Below are 25,088 nucleotides of genomic sequence, written 5' to 3'. Positions count from 1 at the left end.
ATCAATTGAATTTATGCAATTTAATGTCAATATTTTTTTCAATAAAAACCCGCAATGTATGCTGTGCACATCTGCCCCTATTTCCCGTTTCTCCCTCGCTCTATCCCAGATTCCGCATCATTCAGTCACTAGCTCTGGTTGTGCGCACTGCTTGGTTAACTTGTGACGATGGGGTTGGATAAACGCACTATTAAGATCATTGTGATTGTTACTGTAACTGTTCTTGTGATCGGTGAGTAAAATAATATTTTTTTTTTTAATAAAAAAATATATATATATACAAACTCCTTTGTTGTCAATCTATGTTGTGACAATGACAATAGATAACTCTTTTTATAGAATATTATATTATTTAACTTTTTTTAAATTAATTAAATCATAACTATAAAGGACTTTTTTTTTATTAGTATACATATTATTTTATCTTAAATTAATCAGTCTTTTGTTACTTAATAATAAATAATTGAAAAAGTTTTGAATAGTTCATTGGATTAGAGTGAATGAAGATAAATTTATCTTAATCTTTAATCAGACAAGAAACTTCAAGCCAATACTAATTTTACCCGTCAAACTTTCAGTTTTTTAATTGTTTGGATAATTAGTTTCTTAGTTTAAACCTAGCTACGAAACCAGCCAAATCTACTTAGTCTAGAAAGCTGATTTTCGAAGGTAGATTTATTATATAACTTAAGTTCCCTGAAAAAGGTTTTTGGAAATTTTAACCTTAGCCTTTGTATCTATACTATGTATAGTATAATATATATAGTAATAAATATAATATATATAGTAGAAAAATGAATATTTTAATAATGTGTTATCACAAACAAACATATCAGTAAATTATGTTTTATGATTGTGATTACTACTTAATATTTTTAAATATATAAAGTATATATTAACGTAAGACAATGGCCGAATAAGGAATGTAAGTGTGTTATTGTCAACGCTTACATCTTAGTCTAAATACAAAGATTAAGAGGTATGTAATAAGGATATATTATGGAAAATAGAGGAAGAGAGACTGTTTATTATGTCAGTTTTAACGTCTTTGAGAGTCTTTCCCTTAAACCAATACACACAGTATTGGTTTATAAGGCCCAATGTTTTTTAATAAGGAGCGTGAAGGTTCGTTAGAATTATTTCTAAAATCATTGTTTTATTTATAACTTTATCTGGTGACAGGTATGAGAGCCGAGATGGCCCAGTGGTTTCAAACCTAGGCTAGCACCACTAAATATTCATGTCCTTAATTTGTGTATATCTCATCATCATCATCATCATCATCATCTCCTGCTCGGCGGTGAAGGAAAATATCGTGACAAACCCGCATGTGTCTAATTTCATAGAAATTCTGCCACATGAGTTCCACCAACCAAAGCGTGGTGGAATTTGTTCCAAACCTCCTTCTTTCTCAAAGAGAGATGAGGCTTTAGCCCAGCAGTGGGAAATTTATATGTTGTTGTCGTTTCTCTGGTGCGCGCGTATATTTGTATATATGTAGGCGAAATCGGAGAGGGAATGTTTATTTGAGGATGTTTGTCTCAAGATATTCTTATTTCGGTTTCGCCTACTGTGTTTGGTAAATATGTAAAACCGTTGGTCCTGCTTCGGTGTTTTTTCCGTCATGTAGATTTATGTTACCGGGACGGTATCAGATCTTTGCAGTGAAGGAAACTACCACATCTATCTGTAGTTTAAAATAATTTATGAGATCCTTAAAACTGGAGCAGTAACCAATTAGCTAATATCACCCCACCATGAGAACTATAGACAAGTATACATATGTTTATTGTTTTCCGATTTGAAAGGCTAGTGATCTAGTGTCTGAGGCCACAAGGCAAGCAAGCAAAAGCAACAACAGCCTGTAAATTCCCACTGCTGGGCTAAAGGCCTCCTCTACCTTTGAGGAGAAGGTTTGGAACATATTCCACCACGCTGTTCCAATGCGGGTTGGTGGAATACATATGTGGCAGAATTTCTATGAAATTTGTCACATGCAGGTTTCCTCACTATGTTTTCCTTCACCGCTGAGCACGAGATGAATTATAAAGACAAATTAAGCACATGAATCAGCGGTGCTTGCCTGGGTTTGAACCCGCAATCATCGGTTAAGGTGCACGCGTTCTAACCACTGGGCCATCTCGACTCTCTCGGCCACAAGGGTTGGAACAATATGTTCCCCTGCTTGGTTTCCGTTTTGAGAATCAATTAAATAGATTCTTTTCAAAACTAGACACTTGACATGAACGAATGAATGAATGACATTGAATGAATGATATCATATCTAATGCCCATGACGTTACTTTTAGATTGCTATGATAATATTGATCATCGCATTAGGCACTTAAGGAACGGTTACATATCTTATAAGGCCAATGAGCGGCATATACGCCTACCCAAATTCTACAAAAAATAAAGTATAAGATAATATTGGAGAGCGTGCGATGAGTGATGCTGGGTACAGAGGAGAGAGATCCCTCAGCGCGATGCTAATTATATTATAGATTTTTTTAAATATATTTTTCTTAATTATTATTGCATCTCCACATACACGTTTTACGTGCCTCTATTGTTTCCATTACCAGAGAGAGCCGTAATTTAAATTTTAGGATGATCATGTATTCATACGCTATACAAGCTTATATCGAACTTCGTGACTTTTTCATTGATTCATCATGTGAACAAAGTCTCTTCCTTGGTATTATAATTAATAAATGCAGCAGTACACAGTTTTTTTTTTAATTTTGATATTATTCTAAATGTCCTGATGTTAAAATAATTTCCATTTCACAAAAATACCTATTCCCATTAATGAGCGACTCTTTCTTTTTTTTATTTTTCGCGGGAAAACTTCTTGAAAAAATCTTAAATCAATACAAATGCCGTTCTGAAATGGATTACACTTTTATGAAATCGGATTCAATAACAAACTATAAGTTTAATAAATTTATAATTATAATGTAAATGTAATTGCACAAATAAGTATTTCAAACATAATATATACCATAGTGAAGTTTTTCGTATCTTTAATAGTGTAGCATTTCGTATCGTCATGATCGTTCTCTTCACTACTAAAGGTCGTTTGAAAGTCCTGCGTTGTATTGGTTGTCATATTTTTCCACCTATCAGTTCACCTATTCGGTTATTAACTTCAGCACAGTTAGGATTACGAATACCAGTGAGAGTCGTTGCCAGGTTACACCAGACGTAGGGTATTTAGCAGAAGAACGGCGTTTACTTTTCAACCGACTTCCAAAAGGAGGAGGTTATCAATTCGTCTGTATTATATATTTTTTTTTTGTTTGAAAGGTAGTGCTTCCCGTGGGGTCCCATTTTTTTTATTTTTTTTTCCGATGATGGTATCCATGTGAAAACGACATAAGTCTTAAATTTGCATTATGTATATTCGCGACAAATAGGTGAATAACTGAAAATCACGTTAACCAATTTTGATAATTCTTTTTTTATTATAAAATATATACTTCAAGGGTAATTTGGTGAAAGTTTGGTAAGGTTCTGAGCACAGGATCCATGACAAAGTAACGGAACGGAAGGGAACGGAACAATTCTGAGGAGCACGTTAGCGATACTCGGTCGAATCTTTTATTTATAGGTTATTTGGATATTTGAGTCACCTTCCGTAATGTGGTTATGTTTATGTAATTATCATAGTCGAATATTATAATCAACTAGCTACCCACCCCGGCTTCGCACGGGTGCAATACTGATACTAAATATACTACAGAATTTGTTTATATACGACATCACATCGCAAACTTCTAAAATTATCAGTGTTTCTTTACTATATTGTTCATGTATTATATACAAAAACCTTCCCCTTGAATCACACTATCTTTTAAAAAAAACCGCATCAAAATCCGTTGCGTAGATTTAAAGATATAGGGACAGAGAAAGCGACTTTGTTTTATACTATGTAGTGTTGGAACTCCTATACGGCTCGCAGTTAGGGTGCGATATGGGGCAGAATTTCTTACTATCTTTAATCAAATTTTGTGTATGTGATGTGATGTCATATGATGTACGAAATATAGTTGGTCTTTTTCAAAGTTTTTTTGCTGAGTTCGATTACAGCTCTTTCGAGGGATCCTTGTAGTTTACGCCGCGTGACGTATTAAATCCGCATTTTCGAAAGTCTATTTTTGCTTTATTCGCAAGTTTCCTTTGAAATTGTCCTCGAAGTAGTTTCTTACTCATATAAACGGAACGCTTAATCTATACATATTAAAAAAAATTAGTTAGTCAACATCAGCTTCACTTAAAATCAAAAAATAAATAAAATTTTAAAAATAAAACCCTACAGTATATCTATCAAAAAACAATACGAGAATACTTTAACAAATATGTTTTTTACAAATTACCTTTTACACAATAATATACTGGATCAATCAAGGGGCTCGTATCGCTTCTTTCTTTTGATTGTTGGGGCAAGGGCACCGTGGCTGACACCGGCTCCAAATATACCAATAACTATAACTACATGATATAATCGTTAATCGACTTTTAAGTAGTCTAATATTTTTCATTTCATTTAACTTAGGAAGACTCTAAAAAATATGTTGAATACGCAATTATTTTTATTACTTTTTCGTGCATATTCATTTGTTTTAAAATAGTGTTTTGTTTGAAGTCGGTTTTTCTTTTTGTTAAAATTTTATTTATTTTTATGTACCTATACATATACAAACGAGCAGGAGGTTCTCCTGATGGAAAGTGACTTTCTATTTAACCCATCATAACATGAAAGTTATGTGGTTGACGACAAGCAATGTGACCGAAACATTGATAAGAATAGAATATTTGGACACTTAAGCTTTGGTCCAAAATTGATTTCTTTGTTCTTTCGTACAACCATAGCCTTTACAAAATTAAAAAAAAAACAAGGCATTATTACTGATGTCAATAGTATGTTTATAATTAATTATATTATATAAGCGTATAATACATAGATGTTTAGCTATATCAGCAATCCTTTAAGCTTATTACAGACACTAGTAAGGCTTTATAGGTATCCTAGGACCGCCATTCATCCGGTCATTGCACGTTGATTGAAAACCGATCAAATCACGCGAGGGTTTATAACTGTATCTAATTCAATATTCTTGGAATAATGCCAGTGTTTTAAATAAAATACAATTTATTAAACATTAAGATTTTAAATTAACATGGTTATTTTTTATTATTACCATGTTTCTTATTTATTTGGTAGTAAAGTAACAGCGTGTAAATCTCCCACTGCTGGGATAAGGCCTCCTCTTCCGTTAAGCAGAGGGTTTGGAACTCATTCCACAACGCTGTTCCAATGTGCACGAGATGAAGTATAAACACAAATTAAGCACATATATATAGTGGTGGTTGCCTGGGTTTGAAACCGCAATCATCGGTTTATAATCATTGGTTTCTAACCACTGGACCATCTCAGCTCAGGTAGGCCACCACCAAATACAAACGTTTTAAATAACTGTCATTATTATAGACTAATTGTCGCCCACAGCTTCGCTCGCGTTTACAGGGGCTGGTTGTTATGTGTCAGGCAATAAAAGTAGCCTGTCTTTCCTTGGAGTTTAAGTTTACTTCATAACAAATTTCATCAAATTCGATTTATTGATTTGGCCGTTAAAGAGAGACAGAGTTACTTTCACATTTTTTATGGTATAAGTTGGCGGACGAGAGAGTGGTCCATATACCACCTGATGGTAAGTGGTCACCATTACCCATAGTCAATGACGCTGTAAGAAATATTAACTATTTCTAAAATCGTCAATGTGCCACTAACCTTGGGAATTAAGATATTATGTCCCTTGTGCCTGTAGTTACACTGGCTCACTCACCCTTCAAACTGGAACACAACAATACTGAGTACTGTTGTTTGGCGGTAGAACAACTGATGAGTGGGTGGTACCTACCCAGACGGGCTTGCGAATTATTATTACGAAATCTTCATTAGTATTTAATTTAAGTGTCATAATAAGGTATATTTGATTTCTAATCGGGTATTATATCTATACCTCATATATATTACTTAACTATAAAATGAACTGAAATAAATATACTTAAGTGTATATTAAGAATCATTTAAAATGAGAGTTATTTGAAATAAGTAAAGCTATACAGGCGACATTAATATTGTTTAATTAGTATATAATTGTTATTAAAATTTATTTACTGTCTCTATGACGTCATACAATTCTGATCATAAATTAAAACAATAATTTCAGGTGGCATCATCGGACTTGTTCTGGGTCTTCTATTGCCGTTTCGTTATGTTGGTAAGTCATCAGAAGACATTATTTCTTCAGTTTGTTGAACATGTTATAAGTGAACAGTATTTACTAATTATTTGATTTTTCAGAACTCGAAGTATGGCCACGGTCAGACGAATACAACTACGAACAACCACTGATCCACTTCCGCGTCAGTGACTCAGGAACTTGGCATCCATGGTACAAGAAGCTCAATGAATTTCTTAAACGTAAGTCAAATCAAATCATACTTAAACTCAAACTCAAACTCAAATTCCTTTATTCAATATAAAAGCATTACACTTACTTATTGATTGTCAAATAAACACTACCACCGGTTCGGAAAAAGGAACACCCTGACCTGAGAAGAACCGGCGAAAGAAACTCAGCGGGTCTTTTTTTTCTGTTATTTTTTTTTTTTGTCAAATTTATAAGGTACATAGTAGTATATGATTAGAAATAGCCAGGAGGCGATCGTTTCATTCCCAAGGTGTGCTATCAAACATAAACTCGCTAATTGTATAGTAACCTTTTGCACACAAGCGTTCCTTAACAATTTTTTTAAATTTGGCAACAGAAGCATTTTGAATGCTTTCTGGGATCCTGTTGTAGAAGCGTATACATTGCCCCACAAAAGAGTTACTGACTCTATGCAGTCGAGTAACAGGAGTAACAAGATTGTGTTTGTTCCTTGTACCAATGTTATGAGAATCACATTTTCTCATAAAAACATTAATATTTTTCCGTACATACAAAACATTACAAAATATGTATTGAGAAGCAACAGTCAATATCTTAATTTCTTTAAATCTATGCCTTAATGATTCCTTGGCTCCTAGGTTATAGATTGCGCGAATAGCCCTCTTCTGCAGCACAAATATAGTTTGGATAGCGGCTGCGTTACCCCAAAGCATAATACCGTAGGACATTATACTATGAAAGTAACTAAAATATACTAGTCGAGCCGTATCAACATCAGTAAGTAATCTAATTTTTTTGACCGCAAATGCCGCAGAACTCAGTCTACCCGCCAATCCGTTTATGTGGGGGAGCCACTGTAACTTGGCATCAAGAGTAAGGCCAAGAAATTCAGTTGTTTCAACTGAATCCATCGATTCCCCATTGATAAGTACATCGGGTTTTACATTTTGCACATTTGGTGTGCTAAATTTTACAATTTTAGTTTTTTTATTATTCAGTCTAAGATTATTTACGCTAAACCAATGTACTATATCGGACATAGCATTGTTTACATCGTCATACTGAACCTGTTTCCTATTAATTTTAAAAACCAAAGAGGTATCATCAGCAAACAATACTATATCATGTTTGTTCCCAACAAGAAAGGGCAAGTCATTTATGTATATGAGGAATAGAAAAGGTCCAAGAATTGATCCTTGTGGGACCCCCATACCAACTGAGACCCCAGGAGACCTTGTCCCTTTAACGTCAACCCTCTGAATTCTATTGTTAAGATAGGAAGTCAGAAGGTCGAGTGCACATTCTCTAATTCCGTAGTGATATAGTTTCCTGACCAGAGTTTCATGCTGAACACAATCAAAGGCTTTGGATAAGTCGCAGAAAATACCCAAGGCATCCTGCGACCCCTCCCAGGCCTCATAGATATTTTTTATAAGTTCGATACCTGCGTCGGTAGTCGAGCGACCCCTCATGAATCCAAATTGTTTTCTGTGAAGCAGATTGTGTCTATTGATTTTTCTTAATCAAGTAGGCTTTTACAATCACTTTTGAATCGTCATTTTACAATTAAGTGAAGCTACCACCGGTTCGGAAAGTAGATTCTACCGGGAAGAACCGGCAAGAAACTCAGTAGTTACTCTTTTTAACATTTAAAAAATACAAAGTCATGTTAGTTAAATACAATTATTAAAATTAATATATCCCGCTTGGAAGTCAACAGGTATTAACTTCACGCTTTTTTATCATCTATAAAATCTTGTATCGAATTATATGGTTTTTCTACCAATGTATTATTTACAAACGATTTGAATTTACGAAACGGCAACGTGTCATCTTTATAACCAAACCAAATACTATATGAAGAATTATTACGAGTGCAAAGTCCTTTTTTATTATAACAGGACAGACGCACACCCTTCCGTCTGTCCGTGTTTGTGATGGTAAGTGGTGACGTCTACCCAAATACACTGTCAGTCTTTGATATTATAAGACACACTTGACTGCCGTGTAAACAAGCAAATTTAACATCTTAGAATTTCGGTACATTAGTTGGCATTATTGTTGTAAGGAACAGTGTTTAAAATTATTGTATCCTCGGATAAAAGTGACCATTTATTATCAACTAGTCACACACAGCTTCACTGGCGTTTTAGGGTGTAGGTAGTTATGTGTTAGGCTTCTTTTCTTGGAGTTCAAGTTTGTTTCATACCAAATTCCATAAAATTCAGCATTTGATCGTGAAGAGCGACAGAGTTACTTTCACATTTATAATATTATAATATAGATAGTTATCATTAGTAAGTATATTTGGTAGCCAGCTTTCTTGTTTTAAGGTTTTTAGATATAATACAATAATAATAATAAAAATACTTTATTGTTAACCATTTGTTACATCCTACAATAATGCAGCCCTGACTTCTGATTTTCTGAACTAGTGTTAACCGTGTGTCAGAAGTCAGTTCCTTCCCAACGTTATTACAATTCTAAAGGATATTACAATAAGTTCTTAAGACTAATTCCTATTATTTTAATTAATAAATCTAAAACCCAGACCGTGTGTATGTGTATGTGTATGTGTGTGTATGTGTGTGTGTGTGTGTGTGTGTGTGTGTGTGTGTGTGTGTGAGCATGCAAATATTTAATAATAAGTATATAGTTGTTTGATCATATTTTCATACTAGCTTAATGACTTTTCTCCATTAACATATATGGATTTGATCGTGATTAATTTGTTGTTATTAGCATATGAGACAACAGTCCCCGAGGAGCCGCCTCGTGCCCCATGTTCCGTGCACCACCATGAGCAAAGACTGCCCGTACCGAACTGTGAACGAGCTCTCAGCATGTGGGCTCCTTGTAACGTCGATAACTTCTACGGATACAGGGAGGGCAGGCCTTGTGTCTTCCTTCGATTGAATCACGTAAGTTGTACGAGAAAAGGTATCTTTTTCCATAACGGTGCTCTCATTATAGTTTGGTATACGTTATGGAACCGAGAAGGCCCAGTGGTTAGAACGCGTTGCATTTTAACCGATGATTGTAGGATCTAAACACTGAATATTCATGTGCTTAATTTGTGTGTATTATATATTAATGTATGTTTATAGTTTTAAATGCTTTTGTTTCTCAGATCCACTATTGGGTGCCAGAACCTTATAATGTGACTGTTCCTCTGTCCATCCCTCAAGATATGCCAAACAACATCAAGAAAGCAATGGTAATTTTAACATAATACCTGTCTATTAGTACCTAACATAATTACCTTGTAACATAAAGGATTCGACATTTAATTCGTCAGGATCAAAATTACATGCTATAAATATCTACTGACGCTCCCGAGTCGATAGGTTATAGCGATGAGATATTTTTCACGTGATTGATATACAAAGAAAAAACAACATGAATACATATTATTTATATAGATATCATTTTAACTATCAGTGAATTTCTGCGAAGTATTAAAAAAAATATATGTTACTATTTCCATTTTTTTATAAAAACACAGCCTTTTTTCCAAAAAGATCCGGAAATAAACAGGCAGACATAATGACATGACAGATTTAGTAAATATTCATGAAGCTGTAACAATTCTTTTTTAATTGAACATTATATTATGTTTCATTTAAATTGTGATTATCAAATTAACAGCATCTATACCCTGCGAACCAATATGGCGACTTCATTTGGGTATCATGCAAAGGGGAATTTACCGCTGATGAGGAGAATATCGGGCCAATCCAGTACATCCCCGCTAACATGCCTCCGGGATTCCCCGCAAGTCGTCTTCGTACGGCTGATCGCATACCACGCTCGGATCGGTCACTCCCTGATCAGATCTCTGGACCGCTGATTGCAGTTGTCTTCGAGAATCCTCACCGTAAGCTATTTATTTTTTTAACTAATAGAGCGAACACACATGATGACACACAGACATGGGCTCGCGGGCATATACACATGTCCCCGAGCCCGTGTCTGTCTGCACCTGCAAATTTCATCGAAATTATGCCATATGTGTACTCCATCAACCCGCATTGGAACATCATAGTGGAATATGTTCCAAACCATCTACTCAAAAGGAGAGGAGGCCTTAGCCCAGCAGTGGGAAATTAACAGGCTGTTATTATATAATTATAAATGATCCAGGTGGTGTGGTGATCAACGTGGAGTGTCGTATCTGGACCCGTGACATCGTCTACGATCGAAACAGCCGCGTTGGGCGCGCTCGCTTCGAACTTTACATCGAGTAGTTTTATTACCTTTAATTTATTTATTATCCGTACATATTGTTGTTATAATGGATCAATTAAATCAATTCATAGCGTTTAAGTTTTGTGGGCATTAAACTATTTTCTATTAAGGTTAGCATAGACACTGATATTTTGTATTGAGTGTTTAGAATTTGTAGTTTTGTGCAGATCAAGGATGTTATGGATATGTTACTGGACATGGACGCGGATATATGCACTACTATTACGGATACGACTTTTTTCGGATTATCTCATTGTTTCGGATAGTTTCATTAACGGATAAAAAAATCTTTCGAAATTCTAAAAGAAAAAATTACAATGTATAAATATATATAATATATGAGTTGAAATTTATTTGTGAGCTATTTATTTATTTGTAGATATTAATAATAAAAAAACATACATAACTTTAGTCACAGCTCTCCTTGAGTATGTAATTTTTTTGATCTATTTCGGTAACTGTTACGGATAGATTTTTATTTCGGATATAGAATAGTTTCGCTTACGGTAACTAAGGTCCGTAAAATCCTTTGTGTAGACATATACTGAGAAGGTTACTCATATTGTGGATTCATTACTTGTCTATAGTATCTATTTATAATATATCTATATATTGGGTGATCGTGAGACCTTACATTATTTTTATAATACATCAGTAAAAATGTTACCAAATTATAATTTCGTTTAAATATTTTGTTCACATGAATAATTTTATTTTTTATTTGAGTGAATTAATTTACATTAACTGTTAGTTAATACACCAAATATTATATAGCCTTCCTGCGGATGGTTTTATAATTTTTGTACTTATTTTGTATTTATTATATTGTCTTTATGAAACTTCTGAATGATTCGTAATGATCCATTAGCTTTTAACATGTATAGAAATGTTCTTAAGCTTTAAGGATTTGAGCCATTGTGTACATGAAAATTACAAAAAAAAATTAAATTATTATCTATATAATATTTCATCATAAAATGCAAATTACCTGTATAAAATATAAGATTTGGTACTTGTTTTAGGACGTTTTTTGTTTTTTTTTTTATTATACTGTAGTTTCATTTCAATCAAGTTTACGATTTTAATTATTATTTTTAATATTATATAATATTGAAATGACATATTTTTGAGGCAGTAGAATTTAAAAGTCAAAAAAGTAATAAACAACAATTTTGTAAAAATGCTTACAGATAAATCAAAAATATATTTAAAAATTAACATATACTTTTTGTTACAAGGTAAGTTAATTAATTGAAAAATATTTTTAATAATTAAAGTTACAATAAATATCATCTATAATAATATTATAATAAAGATTATATTATTATCTTATTTTGTATTTTTTACTAAGTAAAATATGAAATAAATTCTACATTCGATTAAAAATAACTTATTCAAAATATTAGATTATTTACAATTTAAGTCATACGAAAAATGGTTTAGGTTTTTCTTACATTTTCTATGGTGGTGTGTCTTTGATGTGTACCTACTACTTACTTGTTAAATTAGCTTGTAAGTGAATTGATGTAAATTATTTGATAATTGAGCATTGCTTAAAATGAAAAAATAAATGTTATTTAATATTCATGTTTTATTAATCTCCTACGATTTTTTTTTATCTCGTACCATCTGCAGTTTTTTTAAACCTGCGTACCTAACTTAATAATTGCATAGGTAATTGTTTACTAGAAAAATATATCAACAAAATTGATTAAAAATAAAAAATCATTTTTAAGTACAATAAAAAGTAATAGATCAGTAGACGTAAATATATACCAAATAACATAATAGTTATTACGCCTAATTAAATCGATTTAGGTTTTAACTATTTTTAAAAAGTCCGCTCACAAATTGTTTTTGTTTTCCTGATCGAATCTAACCAATCGCTATTCAGCCAATGACTGTTAAAAAGAGAAAGATATCACGAATCTTAAGTAACTTAGCTATCAGGGATTAATAACCAGTCAGAGACATTCAAAGTTGCTACACTTCAGATATCTTACTGTTTTAGTAATTTAAATAATAGTTTATAAAATATTACTATTGTCAAATATTTTTATGTTAATATTTATACTACTCTAATTAAGTAAATTAATATCTTAAACAAATTAAGTTTATCTGAATTTTTTCTGATTAATTTAAACTTAAAAATAATTCTTAGGTGTGACATTTTTTTAGCATTTGTATTATAGTACATACAGAATATTAAACATATCAGATAAGTTTAGAAGTGGCTCAGTATGTAACACACATTTTTTTATATAAATCATCGTCCCTTATAAATAACAATTTTTTTTCCTTGGAACATGAATCATCATTTTTGTGAACCAAGATATTATGTCTTTTGTATACTGGCTGAGCCGAAATGGCCCAGTGGTTAGAACGCGTGCATTTTGAATGCAGCTTCAAAGTTCAAACCCAGGCAAACATCACTGAATATACATGTGCTTAATTTGTGTTTATGATTCATCTCGTGTTCGATGGTGAAGGAAAACATCCTCCCTGCCGTGACTTGTATGTGTCCAATTTCATAGAAATTCTGCCACATGTGTATCCCAATAACAAGTATTGGAACAGTGTGGTGGAACATGTTCCTAACCTTTCCCTAAAAGGGAAAGGCCTTAGTCCAGTAGTGGGAAATTTACAGGCTGCTGTTTTTGTTGTTGTTGTACACTGACTCACCCACCCTGAAAACCGGAACACAATAATACGTAAGTATTGTGATGAATGAATGGTACTTAACCACCTACAACGACTTGTACTGACAATGTTTTAAATAAATGCCTTTTTTTCATCATAAGTAAAGTTGGTATTTCAATTGTTTACAAAATGGCCTTTGAAATATTTCTCCGTAAAAAGTGATTTTAAAAAATCTATCGACATTAGTTCTAAACAAATCTACTAAATTGTTATTTCTAATCTATGGTTATTTTAGTAGTAGAAAGCTGGCAACATTTCTCAGCTGTCTATATAGAAAATGAATTGACATTTGCATAGAGAACTCAATTCTTACAAAATCATTTTATTGCAACGTACTTGTGAGACTGTTCGGGAATAAATTGTTTTAAATAGCTCGTTAAACAATTTAAAATGACTCGGTTAAGGTTTTGTTTGTTTGCCGCAGTTTTATGCAGCCTAACGGTACTAGGTAAGTTGTAAATTTACTAAATATTGTCGAATTCTTTGTTGCTTATCGCGTTACCATACGTCGTTGTTTTCGTTTTAACATTTTGCGCGTTATGGAACAAAGGATTTTTCGTCTACCTTCGCTTGTATGATCATAATTTTATCACGTTATCAGGTCAAGGCGATGTGACTGCACCAAAGACGGAGACGATATCGTTGCCGTTGCCTTCGGAGTCGACAAGTTTAAAGCCGGAAATCGAAACGACTACAGAAGTCCCTACGGACCCGACGGAAACGACGCCAGCACCAACCACGGCCCCTACGCCGCCGCCAACCCCTAAGCCTACTCCGCCTACCCCTAAGCCAACGCCGCCTCCATCCCCAGCTCCTGCGCCGACAACACCAGCGCCTACCCCAGCGCCTACCCCAGCACCAGGCCCTCTGCCCCCTCCTCAGCAGGGCATGTGGTCGTACACTGACAAGAGCAACATAACTTGTATCCTGGTCCAGTTTGCAGCTCAGTTGAATGTCACATACACCAAGGTGGAAAATGCATGTAAGTACCTAATTTTTGTTAATTAATTAGATATTTTAATGAGACTGATTAATCTTCATCTTTAACCTTGACCTGCGAAATTTTTTTTTTACAATAATGTGTTACAACAGTTCATTTCTTCACTATTATTGAACAATCTAAGTATGCATATTCATTACACTGTACTTATACTCCTATTTCATAAAATATGCAATTTTCATTAGATTAATATTACTGTACCAAACAGTAGTGCAATGTGTGTGCAATCAAAAGTATAGTATAATGAGCTTTTATTAGTAAAGCAATCAAATAAAAAATTAACCCAACAAAAATAATATTAAAGTGCTGTATGCACACATAATTAAAAATAAATCAATTTAAATGTGCACAGTACTATTTTTTTTTTAAAAAAGGTATTTTTATAATCAGAACATTTAGTAAGATGGTCGTAAATATTTTTTTTGTCTATCAAAAATTTCAAAGATTTTTTTTTTAATTGATATTTTCATTACATATTCTAATTATATAACAGCCAAAAGGCACACACAATCCTTTTTATTTTGATTTAATTCAGCAATATTGGCGGTTTTTATATTTTCGGGGTACCTGTTGTTGATCTGTATTGCTTTACCCTACATAGGAGTTACTGACTCTATGCAGTCAGTCTGTTATTAAAATTTATATTTTATATTATGGATGGAAAGTGATACCAATAGCCATTTTGAAAACTCAAACATTTATTTGGTACATTATCCAAAAAACAAGTTTGTTTTATATGTGGACCGAAATAACAAAATTGCAAATATTTAATAGTTCAGACTTCAGAATGATATGATTCATGTATTCAAATACCAACTAATGGATTATATTACATTATAATATATCTTTATTTATACATATTTAATTTATGTTGTAGATGTAAACTTACATCATGGCTAATTTCTCATTATTCTAGAAAGAATATCTTTTTAAATCCTAAGAATAATTGTTCAAAATTTTGAATCAATCAATTTCAATTCATAGTGTATGTGCATGTGAAAAAGCATAAGTACCAATTTTAATAGTTAGGTTATTCTATACAATGTACAATCTGATTTGGGTTATTTTTACTTTTAATTAAATATTGATTTTTATTTTTATCTCTGGTTGGAAGTATTCTGCTACATTCAAAATGGCTTCTAATTAAATAATGCAATTTATTAAAAGATGATTTTAAAGACTGCAAGAAATTTAATAATCTTTATTGATAGTGTTTTCATATATATATATTAATGGTTTGTAATATTAGTGTCCCTGAATACTTTTTTATGCTTGATAATTGAGGCTTGGTTCAGTGTGAGGAATGTATGTGGCATGTTAGTCATATAGAATTTTTCTTTACAAAAGTTATGGATAGGTATTTATAACACACGTTAGGCATCAATTTTCTAATGCTGGGCCCATTATCTTTTATTTTGAGGGTTGAAGCCTATTCCACCCCACCCCTCCAATTTAGATACCTCTGTGTCACATATTTATCCAAAACATAGATTATTCACTATGTTGAGCATGGGATGAAATATAAACAAAAATTAAGCCCATACATAATATGCATAAACTTATAATATAAATAGTAAATATAATTATGTACCTTGTGTAATAGATAAAAATGAATTGTCTGCTGTATCATGATTGCAAACATTATTACATTGCACTTTGTTGATTGAGTAATACTCTAGTTTCATAAAAAACTAAGATTGAAATAATTGATCGTGAACAAAAAGCAGTTAAAAACATTTAAAATCTAGATCTTACTGGATATGCTTACGTAACCTGAGCAAAAGTATGCCTTTGTACGTGGACTAATGGTGTCAAAAGTTATGATTCACTGTATATATATGAGAAAGTCATCATATTTGAAAAGTTTTTTTGGTTGGATTATTATGTTTTGCTTATTTTTTGTAACACTATTTAGTTGGATGGGTAAATAGGCTATCTGATGGTAAGTGGTCACTACTGCCGAGATATCGGTGCTGTAAGAAGTTTTGATGATTTCCTATTTTAATAAAATCTCTAATGTGCCATCCACACAGGGAAGTTTTTATGTAACTTGTGCCTGTACCTTTCTTTCTTTCACCTTCCAAACTGGGACAAAACAATGCAAAGTATTTCTGCTCGGACAAAGCCATACAACCAAGTTAGTTAATATAGGTGCTATAGTTTTATTATAATGTATATTTACTGGCTGTAGATAAATGAAGGCCATTATAAAAATATGTTTTAAACACTTATGAAAGAGATATTATAGTTGATATACAAATGAAATAACAGACTTGACAATTTTTATAACCCTGTTTTAATGGTATATTATAATTATTTAATAAAATTAATAAGGAACCGTTAATTTGATATTGCTTCTCGGATCTATTAGCTATCTTAAACGGCTTCGGACAATGAGGTACTGCATACATACTCTGGGTTACATATTATGGTGTGTTTTTTCTGCTTAATTATTTTCAAGCTATTTGTAAATAATGTAAGTGATTGATTTTCTGTTTGTTGTGTCAAAATAATTATCTCAATTTCAAGATTCATTCATTCAAATCTTTTTTTTTTTTCAAATAGCCTCATGATCTAACCTAGCATATTTATCTAGCTATCAAGACAAAAGTCATAATATGCTTTATTCAAGTGTGCTTTTACAAGCACTTTTGAATTGTCATTTAACAAAGTGTATTAAGTAAAGCTACCACCGGTTCTCTCTTTGTGTTGAGACGGTAGTTTTAAGGACATTGACTGACCACTTATATACACTTTATATAGCGCATCTCCAAATGGTCCGTGCGTTTCTGTTCAGTAAATGAACTTAAAATTCGAATAATATTAGGGACTTCTCCTATCTACTGTTTTTAAAATATCCATTCGCAGATTTTGGCTATAATCCATTTTTATATTGATTCAACTATGGGTGCCAATTTATGTGATATAACCATTTCCCTCCAGCTCCGATAAGAGTCGAACAGTTATTTCCCTGTTAATGTTATACAATGGTTCACTGCTATTTCATACAATTGATTCTCTGTAGTTTTTATCGCATAATGCGTTCTATTCAAGCTGTGTGTACTCGCAAGCGTTCTAGAAACTTCGTGGAAAATAATTTTTGCAGATGGCAACAATTTAGTGTTTTTTAAATCGACTTCGGTCCAAGGAAGAATTTATCGATTTCTTTTTATTTAATTCGTAAAAGGTTTCAACTTTTAAGGTCAACACGTTTCTTTGTGTAATTATAAATAAAAGAAGGTTTAAATTTGTTTTGATGACGCTGCTTCGTGTGTTTACGTTAGATGCTATTAATAAATGTTATATTATAAGCGTTTGCATTTATTAATTTTCTTTATTGGGCTATTTTAAATTACCTTATTGAGCATTTATGTGCAATAATTGTAATAAGTTTGTGCAAAACATAACAATAGTAACAACCTATATAAAAGCATGTATTAGCTTAAGGCCCACTGCTGGCTAAAGACGTTATTTCCCTTTTAAGGTGAAGGTTTTATACATTTGTTAAACTATATACATACATACATACATATAAAGTAAATAAGCTTCTGTCGCTTATCGGTTTACAAACTGCCTTGGTATGATAACGTACCAAGTCCCCTCGTACTGATATAATACTCAGTTTTAGCACAAATTTTCAAGTCAAGTAACTAGCTGGGTAGTTACGCTGGCTCAGTCACCATTCGTACTGGAACACAACACTAGTATTTCTGTTTGGCGGAAAACTGATGTGTGTGATACCCAGACTAGACTATTATACAGAGGGCTTGCACATAGCCCTACCAAGTAAATAGCTTGTTAATAAAACATTACTAGATAATGTTTATTTTACAATACATTCATATTTATTGAATTTAATTATTGCTACGTAGTGGATTAAGTGACAACATACAATGACAATAGGATACTCGAGATACATTTTATGTATATGTTGTAATTTTAATGTTATTTTTTATTAAGATAACCAACTGTAGGTATAATATGACATAAGACCAAAAATTACGTTTCGAATTTTTGCAAATGTTTTATTATTTACAGGTAGTCGCTAAGCACCATTACATTGTACTATATGTATTAAAAATATAAATTAAACATAATCAATCATTGGAGTAGTATATATAAAAAAAAATTATTTAAATATTATATGATAAATAATAATTAATAAAACCGATAAGATATGCCATAAATGAGCCCAAATAAAAATCTTTACTGTTCGATTGAACTTGGGCTATCGTGCCATGTCTAAATATAAATAATCTTATGTAAGGAATATCATAATAATTTTCGTCAAGAAAGAAAGAAGACAGTATAGTACGGCAGAAATTAGATGTAGCATCGGAAAATGTAATGGAATGAAAATAAAACCGATTAATGCCGATTTACACAACCAATAGAAATAGCTCCCTATCGCGCCATTAGACGCTATTCGTCGCTATAGATTCTCGCGTCAGAGAAAGCAAGTGCATGTAAATCGGCGTGTTAAATTGACGAATTTATTAGGTCATATGATATTACAAGTTATTACGTTTGTACAAAGATCATATACGCATGAGAAATAAATATTGATGATTTGGGATAGCGTACTCAATTCGGATGTTATCGGTTTTACGAATTTTGCCGATGCTACATCTAAGTTGTGTCGTACTATACTTGTATGTAATATTGACGTTGACTACGGATTCTATAAATTGACCGCGAAAGGAAGGAACGGTTTCATTGCGTAGATTATCTTATTGAAGTATTTTATGTGACAGCTGCAAGTTGCAGCGATCAATATAAGTTGCCGGTTACAATTCCGCCGTCAAATATTTATTTTCTTATCAATTTGTAATTATCTACACATGGAACCATATATGATGCACATGCGTGACTCTTGTGTAAACAAAATGCTCAGAAAAAAACACATGTTCTAAAATATGTTACATTTAAATGTGAATATTTATGGAATTTGTTATATTCTTTTTGCAGTTGGATAAATCTATACTATAATATTATAAATGTGAAAGTAACTTTGTCTGTCTGTTTATCGTTCTTTCTCTACCAAACCAATGAAACGAATTTGATGTAATTTGGTGTGAAGCAAACTTAAACTCCAAGGAAGGACATAGGCTACCACATGACAAACAACCCCTTAAAACGCGAGTGAAGCCGCGGGCGGCAACTAGTATGAAATAATTTGCCTTCCAACTGACTTTGTCACTTTTCACTCCAGTCAAAAACACCCAATATCGCATTAGGTGTTCCTGTTTTTCGTTTTATTTCTGCCTTGTATTAATTTCCCCCTCTGACGTCCTATAGAGATTTGAGGAATTGATGAGATGTGTTGAACAGTCCGTTCGAGCTATTTACATATGTACAACAGTAGGTCAGTGCCTAATTACGTCATGAAACAAAATATTTATGTTATGACGTTCTGTTCCACGATATAATCTTATATGCTAGCTCAAGACCGATGGGTCTTGAGGTAGCATATAAGATCCTGTCTGTCTCACGAATGCATTAATAATAAATATCAAAGTTCACAAAACGTTGCAATTTACCTACATATTACTAAGAATACATCTGGATTTAATGATAGTTTTAATTAGTAGTCTCCTTAGGAATAAAATGATCGGCTCCTGGATATTTGTTTGTTTCGCTGAGATTCTTTCGCCCAAGCGTAATCTTCACGCTTAACACTGTTTTAGATGAATTCGGTATGGAGATAGTTTCTAACCAATCCCGTCAGCAGTGCGTATCTGTAAGAATTCGGAGTATGTCACTCTTGAAATGTTGACAAGTGTCTGACAGTGATACGCCATTTTGTATGTGCTATAAATTTTATAATTATTGCAGTATTTGTCACATATCACATTCTCACATTTCACTCTAGTGCACTGCGGTGAGATTCGAGTTTCTTGTTACAGAAAAGCCCCATAGTTCGTTAAATGACATCAAAACATTTATAAATTTCGTGCGGGTAAAGCCGCATATTCAGCTAGTATTGAATAAAGCATTTGATACTTTTTGATTTTGCATAATCTGACAATACTAATCGCAAAGAAAGACTACATTTTCATAAAACATAAAAATCAAAGTATTCAGACTTCTTACTTTTTTATTATCTGTGTCATCATACAAATATCTACTTAATAATGTTTTATTGATACAGTATTATTTAATGAAATACAATTCATTCGGTTCTGATATGTGTGTGTAGGTATTTAGTTTATCAGGCACGTCGGATCAGCGCCATTAACGATAAGCGACAAATCAAATATAATAACATTGAAACGTTGAAATTTTAGGGGACATTTGGAATTTTTTTTATGGTATAGTTTGGCGGACGAGCATATGGGCCACCTGATGGTAAGTGGTCACCATCACCCATAGAAAATGACGTTGTGAGAATTATTAATTATTTCTTACATCGTCAATGTGCCACTAACCTTGGGTACTAAAATGTTATGTCCCTTGTGCCTGTAGTTACACTGGCTCACTCACCTTTCAAACCGGAACACAATACTGAGTACAGTTAATTGGCGGTAGAATAACTGATGAGTGGGTGGTACCTACCAAGACCGACTTGCACAAAGCCCTATCACCAAGAAAACTATATATCACTTCAACACCATCTTACTACAAAAAGCTGTGTTGCTTCGGATTTTAAGGTCACTAATCCAGGTAGACCATCTTATATTTCAAAATTGACAGCGGTTGACGGTTCCGGATATAGGAAGCTATCAGTAATACGCTATTGTAGCACCGAAAACGATGGTCTCCACGGTCATGTTTATTTGTCATCCCATCGTTCTGGGCTTGTGGGTATTGAAGATTGATTGCACAGATATGTGCACTATAATTCTGTGTTCTTGTAACCGAATTTAAGGAAGTTTACCAGCTTTTTACCAAAAAAGAATATGAACTACAAGTGGAGAAGATATGGCCTGGCCTTATAAGGTATTTAATTAAATTAGTGTCCTACATTGTCTATTATGACTCATCTCTCTTTATTTACGTACTTTATCTCCGCTGATATTACACTTTTGAATTTATATTGCAGTCTAGATTTGTCTTAACGTAATTATTTATGTCGGTATATATCAGTTTTAATTTTTAGATTTTTTTTTCTTTATTATTGAAAAGTCATTTTGAAAGTTGACTGTATTGAAAACACCGAGAATTTCCTTTCACTTTTTTTGAATAATTGTATTATGCTGTTATTACAATTACATTTAATATGTTCGTCTTGCAATTATATATGGTCTTTGTAAATTTCTTTGAGTAGGTAAGATATATGTTAGTATATATGTAAAGTGTAAGTGAACCAATTTCAAGATAGAGCTCGATAGGGGCGAAAGTGGGCTTGACCATTCTGTAGAGGGACATCCTATTTTAGGCCAGCACAGCTAACGCATTGATCATGTAATTATATTAATTGATTGTATGTGTAAAGTCAAAGAGCACAGATGATCAATTTGCACGTGTATCTACAAATAAACTGATCCACATACTGCCTGTATCAGTACCAAGTATTTTATTCTAGAACTTCCGTCCATATGTAATTTGCAAAAGCGTAACGGGGAAGTACCATTAGTCCTCAGAGTGTAAACATTTACGGATAACGTCGTCAAATGAGTCACTCGATCTGTTTTGTGATCTGGTTACTGGAAATTGTGATCAGGTTTTGTGAGAGCGAGCGGGTGCGTAAGCGCATGACTGAGGTCAGTTAGTTGTTTTGTAGGTTAATATGTACGTGGTTATATCGGAATTTGATTTTTTAATCTGTTTAAATGTATTACTAAAAAGATGTGTCGTTATTGGTTTTTTATAGTCGATGTATAGGGATGGGCAAATCGGCACTAACAAGTGGTGATGATTCACCACTGATGTTGGTGTAATTAGAAATTTTTCGCACCGTCAATGTACTATCATCTTAGGGAACTGAAATGTCATGTCCACAGTAGCTGTAGTTACATTGGGTCACTCCCCCTAAAATTGGAACACAGCAATACTAAGTACTAAGTATTGCTATGTACTATATCTTACAGTAGGTGGTATTTACCCAGACCGGTTTTGAAAAAGCCCTTCCACCGTCTTAAGTATATTTGTTTCAATTAAGAATGGAAATAAGAAAAACTGGACAGAAAAGCAAAAAATACAAACTAAAATTTAAATCGAAACATTTTTGAATAAATATCGACGTATTTACATAATTTAATCGTCGACCATGATCTGTATCAACCTTTTTAATGTTGGCATTGAAAAACAAACCGATCTTTGATGATATTGTTAGTCTCTAACAGATCATGAAAACCGTCTTTCAGAAATTATCTACTTAATATAGACTTAATTATAATCATTATATGGTATAATATAAAACAATGTCGCTTATTGCTGTCTGTCCCTATATATGCATAGATCTTTAAAAACGGATTCGGATGCGTTTTTTTAATAGATTCGAGAGGAACATTTTTGTATGTAATACATGTACAATATACTAAACAAACACTGATAAATTTAGAAGTTTCAAAATAAACAAATTCTGTATATTTAGTATCAGTATTGCATCCGTGCAATGCCGGGGCTGGTCGCTAGTATATCATTATTTTAAAAGGATGTTCGGCAAGGATGTTTGTTTTCAAATTTCTGGTACAAAATAATCGAGCAAGTATGAAGCTTAATCTATGAAAGTAAACATTCCTTTGTATTCAATGTCATTTGATATTAATCTTGTTATAAGTCTTGCGAAATACATTTATTATTTAGATAATAATAATAATATTCGATTGAGATTTTTTTAATGTCATATGTTGAAGACGTTTTTGTAAGTCCTCCTGAGTATGTAACGTCTAATAACAGTAATTGTTATCGTTGTCCTCTGGTTGAAGGGTGAGTGAGCCAGGGTAACTATAGGCATAATGGATAAACCGTCTCAGTTGCCAAGTTTGGTGGTGCCTTGTTAATGCAAGTGATGATTAATAATTCTTACAGTGTCATTGTCTATGGGAAGAGTTGAATCGGCATCAGCTCATTGTCATGTTATATTTAAAAAATATAATTTATTCAAGTAAACTTCACAATGAAGCTTTTTTGAATCGTCAATAATTATATATACTACCACCGTTTCAGAAAGCAGCTTCTAGCGAGAAGAAACGGCAAGAAACTCGCATAGTTGCTCTTTTCATATAAACAGATTTACAGTAATTAGTGTCCTGTAATATGTCAAAGAGCTTTAATAAAAAAATGCCATGTCTATGATTATGAAAACGAAACCATATCGTTTCAATGCTCTTCAAATGTTCTTGAATAACTTAAGTAGTGTGACGTTAACCGATCCACGCGTTGGCGCGTCGTGGGGCTTCGGTGTGGTTTAGACCGAACTATAATCAAATATTGACCCCGGGTGCATTACAGGCCACGTGATCGTTCACGGACGATCCGATACAACTAGGATACATTTTAATATCGACACTTATATTCTGAAGCGGAATATGTTTGTTTGATTGCGCAAATCTAAGGGACTACTGGTCCGATTTGAAAAATTATGTCAGTGTTAGATAGCTCTTTAGTCGACTGTTATGCTCTAGAGAGTTTCCATATAAACATGTATGTATAGTACGACACGACTTAAATGTAGCATCAGCAAATTTCGTAAAACCGATCACATCAGAATTAAGTAAGCTATCCCAAATTATCAATATTTATTTCTCATGTGAATATGATCTTTACGCAAATGCAATAACTTGTGATATCATATGATCTAATATATCCGTCAATTTGACATGCACTTGCTTTCTCGAATTGAACTGACGCGAGAATTTATAGCGACGAATAGCGTCGTATGGCGTGATAGGGAGCTATTTCTATTGTGTGTCAATCGGCGCTAATCGGTTTTATTGAATTTACCGATGCTACATCTAAGTTGTGTCGTACTATACAACAGAGTCCGTAATGGCCGAGTGAAGTCTGGAATAGACAAAATTAATACGTATCATAAAATTGCCGCTAGACCTATGAGTATAGAATTGAACACAGGTAGTAGATACACGAGTTCTGAATTAGAGGTTGATAATTTATTTGAATCATTTTTTGATAAAGTACCCCATAAAATAACATTTCATTTGAAATCATCTACATCAAATGCAGCTAGGTTATTAAATAATAGTGTTTCTAAATGCGTTATTGATTTTTCATTTGAAACGGTTTCTGCAATAGATGTCATAAAAGTATTTAAAACTATAAATATTAAAAAAACTAACGACATATGGGGCATTTCGGTAAAATTTTTTAATAACATCATATACGATATTGCTCCGTATATAGCAGTAATTTTTAAAAAGAGTTTGGACACGGGTTCATTTCCTAACTTGTTAAAATGTAGTAAAGTTTTACCACTTTTTAAAACTGGAAACAGAAGCGATCCCGGTAATTACAGGCCTATTTCAATACTCCCATCCTTAAGTAAAATTTTCGAAAAAAATATTTTAAATCAACTTCTCGTCCATTTCGGTACAAATGCTATTTTTCATGGTGAGCAATTCGGTCTTAGAAGAGGTCGCTCGACAACTGATGCGGGAATTGCGCTTCTCAAACATATTTACGATGCTTGGGAGAAATCACAGAACGCTATTGGAGTATTCTGTGATTTATCTAAAGCATTCGATTGTGTAGAACACGAAACGCTTCGGTGTTAAAGG

General features: G+C 33.0%; 2 protein-coding genes across 2 annotated transcripts in view; both read left to right on the top strand.

The window, feature by feature from the left end:
- Nucleotides 1-168: 168 nt before the first annotated feature.
- LOC124531186 (sodium/potassium-transporting ATPase subunit beta-2-like) lies at nucleotides 169-11,354 on the top strand. Its single transcript, XM_047105672.1, has 7 exons — nucleotides 169-232; nucleotides 6,237-6,287; nucleotides 6,371-6,490; nucleotides 9,204-9,382; nucleotides 9,592-9,678; nucleotides 10,110-10,338; nucleotides 10,605-11,354. Exons 1-7 carry the CDS (start codon nucleotides 169-171, stop codon nucleotides 10,706-10,708), a joined length of 834 nt encoding a protein of 277 aa, XP_046961628.1. The 3' UTR covers nucleotides 10,709-11,354.
- Nucleotides 11,355-13,639: 2,285 nt separating this feature from the next.
- Nucleotides 13,640-25,088, top strand: part of LOC124530883 (lysosome-associated membrane glycoprotein 1-like) — a 30,592-nt gene continuing 19,143 nt past the window's right edge. The window contains exons 1-2 of the mRNA XM_047105238.1: nucleotides 13,640-13,857; nucleotides 14,011-14,391. Of these exons, the coding sequence (XP_046961194.1) occupies nucleotides 13,800-13,857; nucleotides 14,011-14,391 (439 nt within the window). The 5' untranslated portion in view covers nucleotides 13,640-13,799. The remainder of the gene's footprint in view (nucleotides 13,858-14,010; nucleotides 14,392-25,088) is intronic.

This window comes from Vanessa cardui, chromosome 7, assembly GCF_905220365.1.
Source record: "Vanessa cardui chromosome 7, ilVanCard2.1, whole genome shotgun sequence".
In the NCBI taxonomy this organism is placed as follows: Eukaryota; Metazoa; Arthropoda; class Insecta; order Lepidoptera; family Nymphalidae; genus Vanessa; species Vanessa cardui.
This window is presented reverse-complemented; position numbering and strand designations above follow the sequence as displayed.

What these genes read in the sequence shown, in the direction of transcription:
- LOC124531186 (XM_047105672.1), top strand. Translation starts at nt 169, where the DNA reads ATGGGGTTGGATAAACGCACTATTAAGATCATTGTGATTGTTACTGTA. An exon ending in TGTAACTGTTCTTGTGATCG is followed by an intron (nt 233 to 6,236) that starts GTGAGTAAAATA and finishes CAATAATTTCAG; the next exon opens with GTGGCATCATCGGACTTGTT. An exon ending in TCTTCCTTCGATTGAATCAC is followed by an intron (nt 9,383 to 9,591) that starts GTAAGTTGTACG and finishes TTTGTTTCTCAG; the next exon opens with ATCCACTATTGGGTGCCAGA.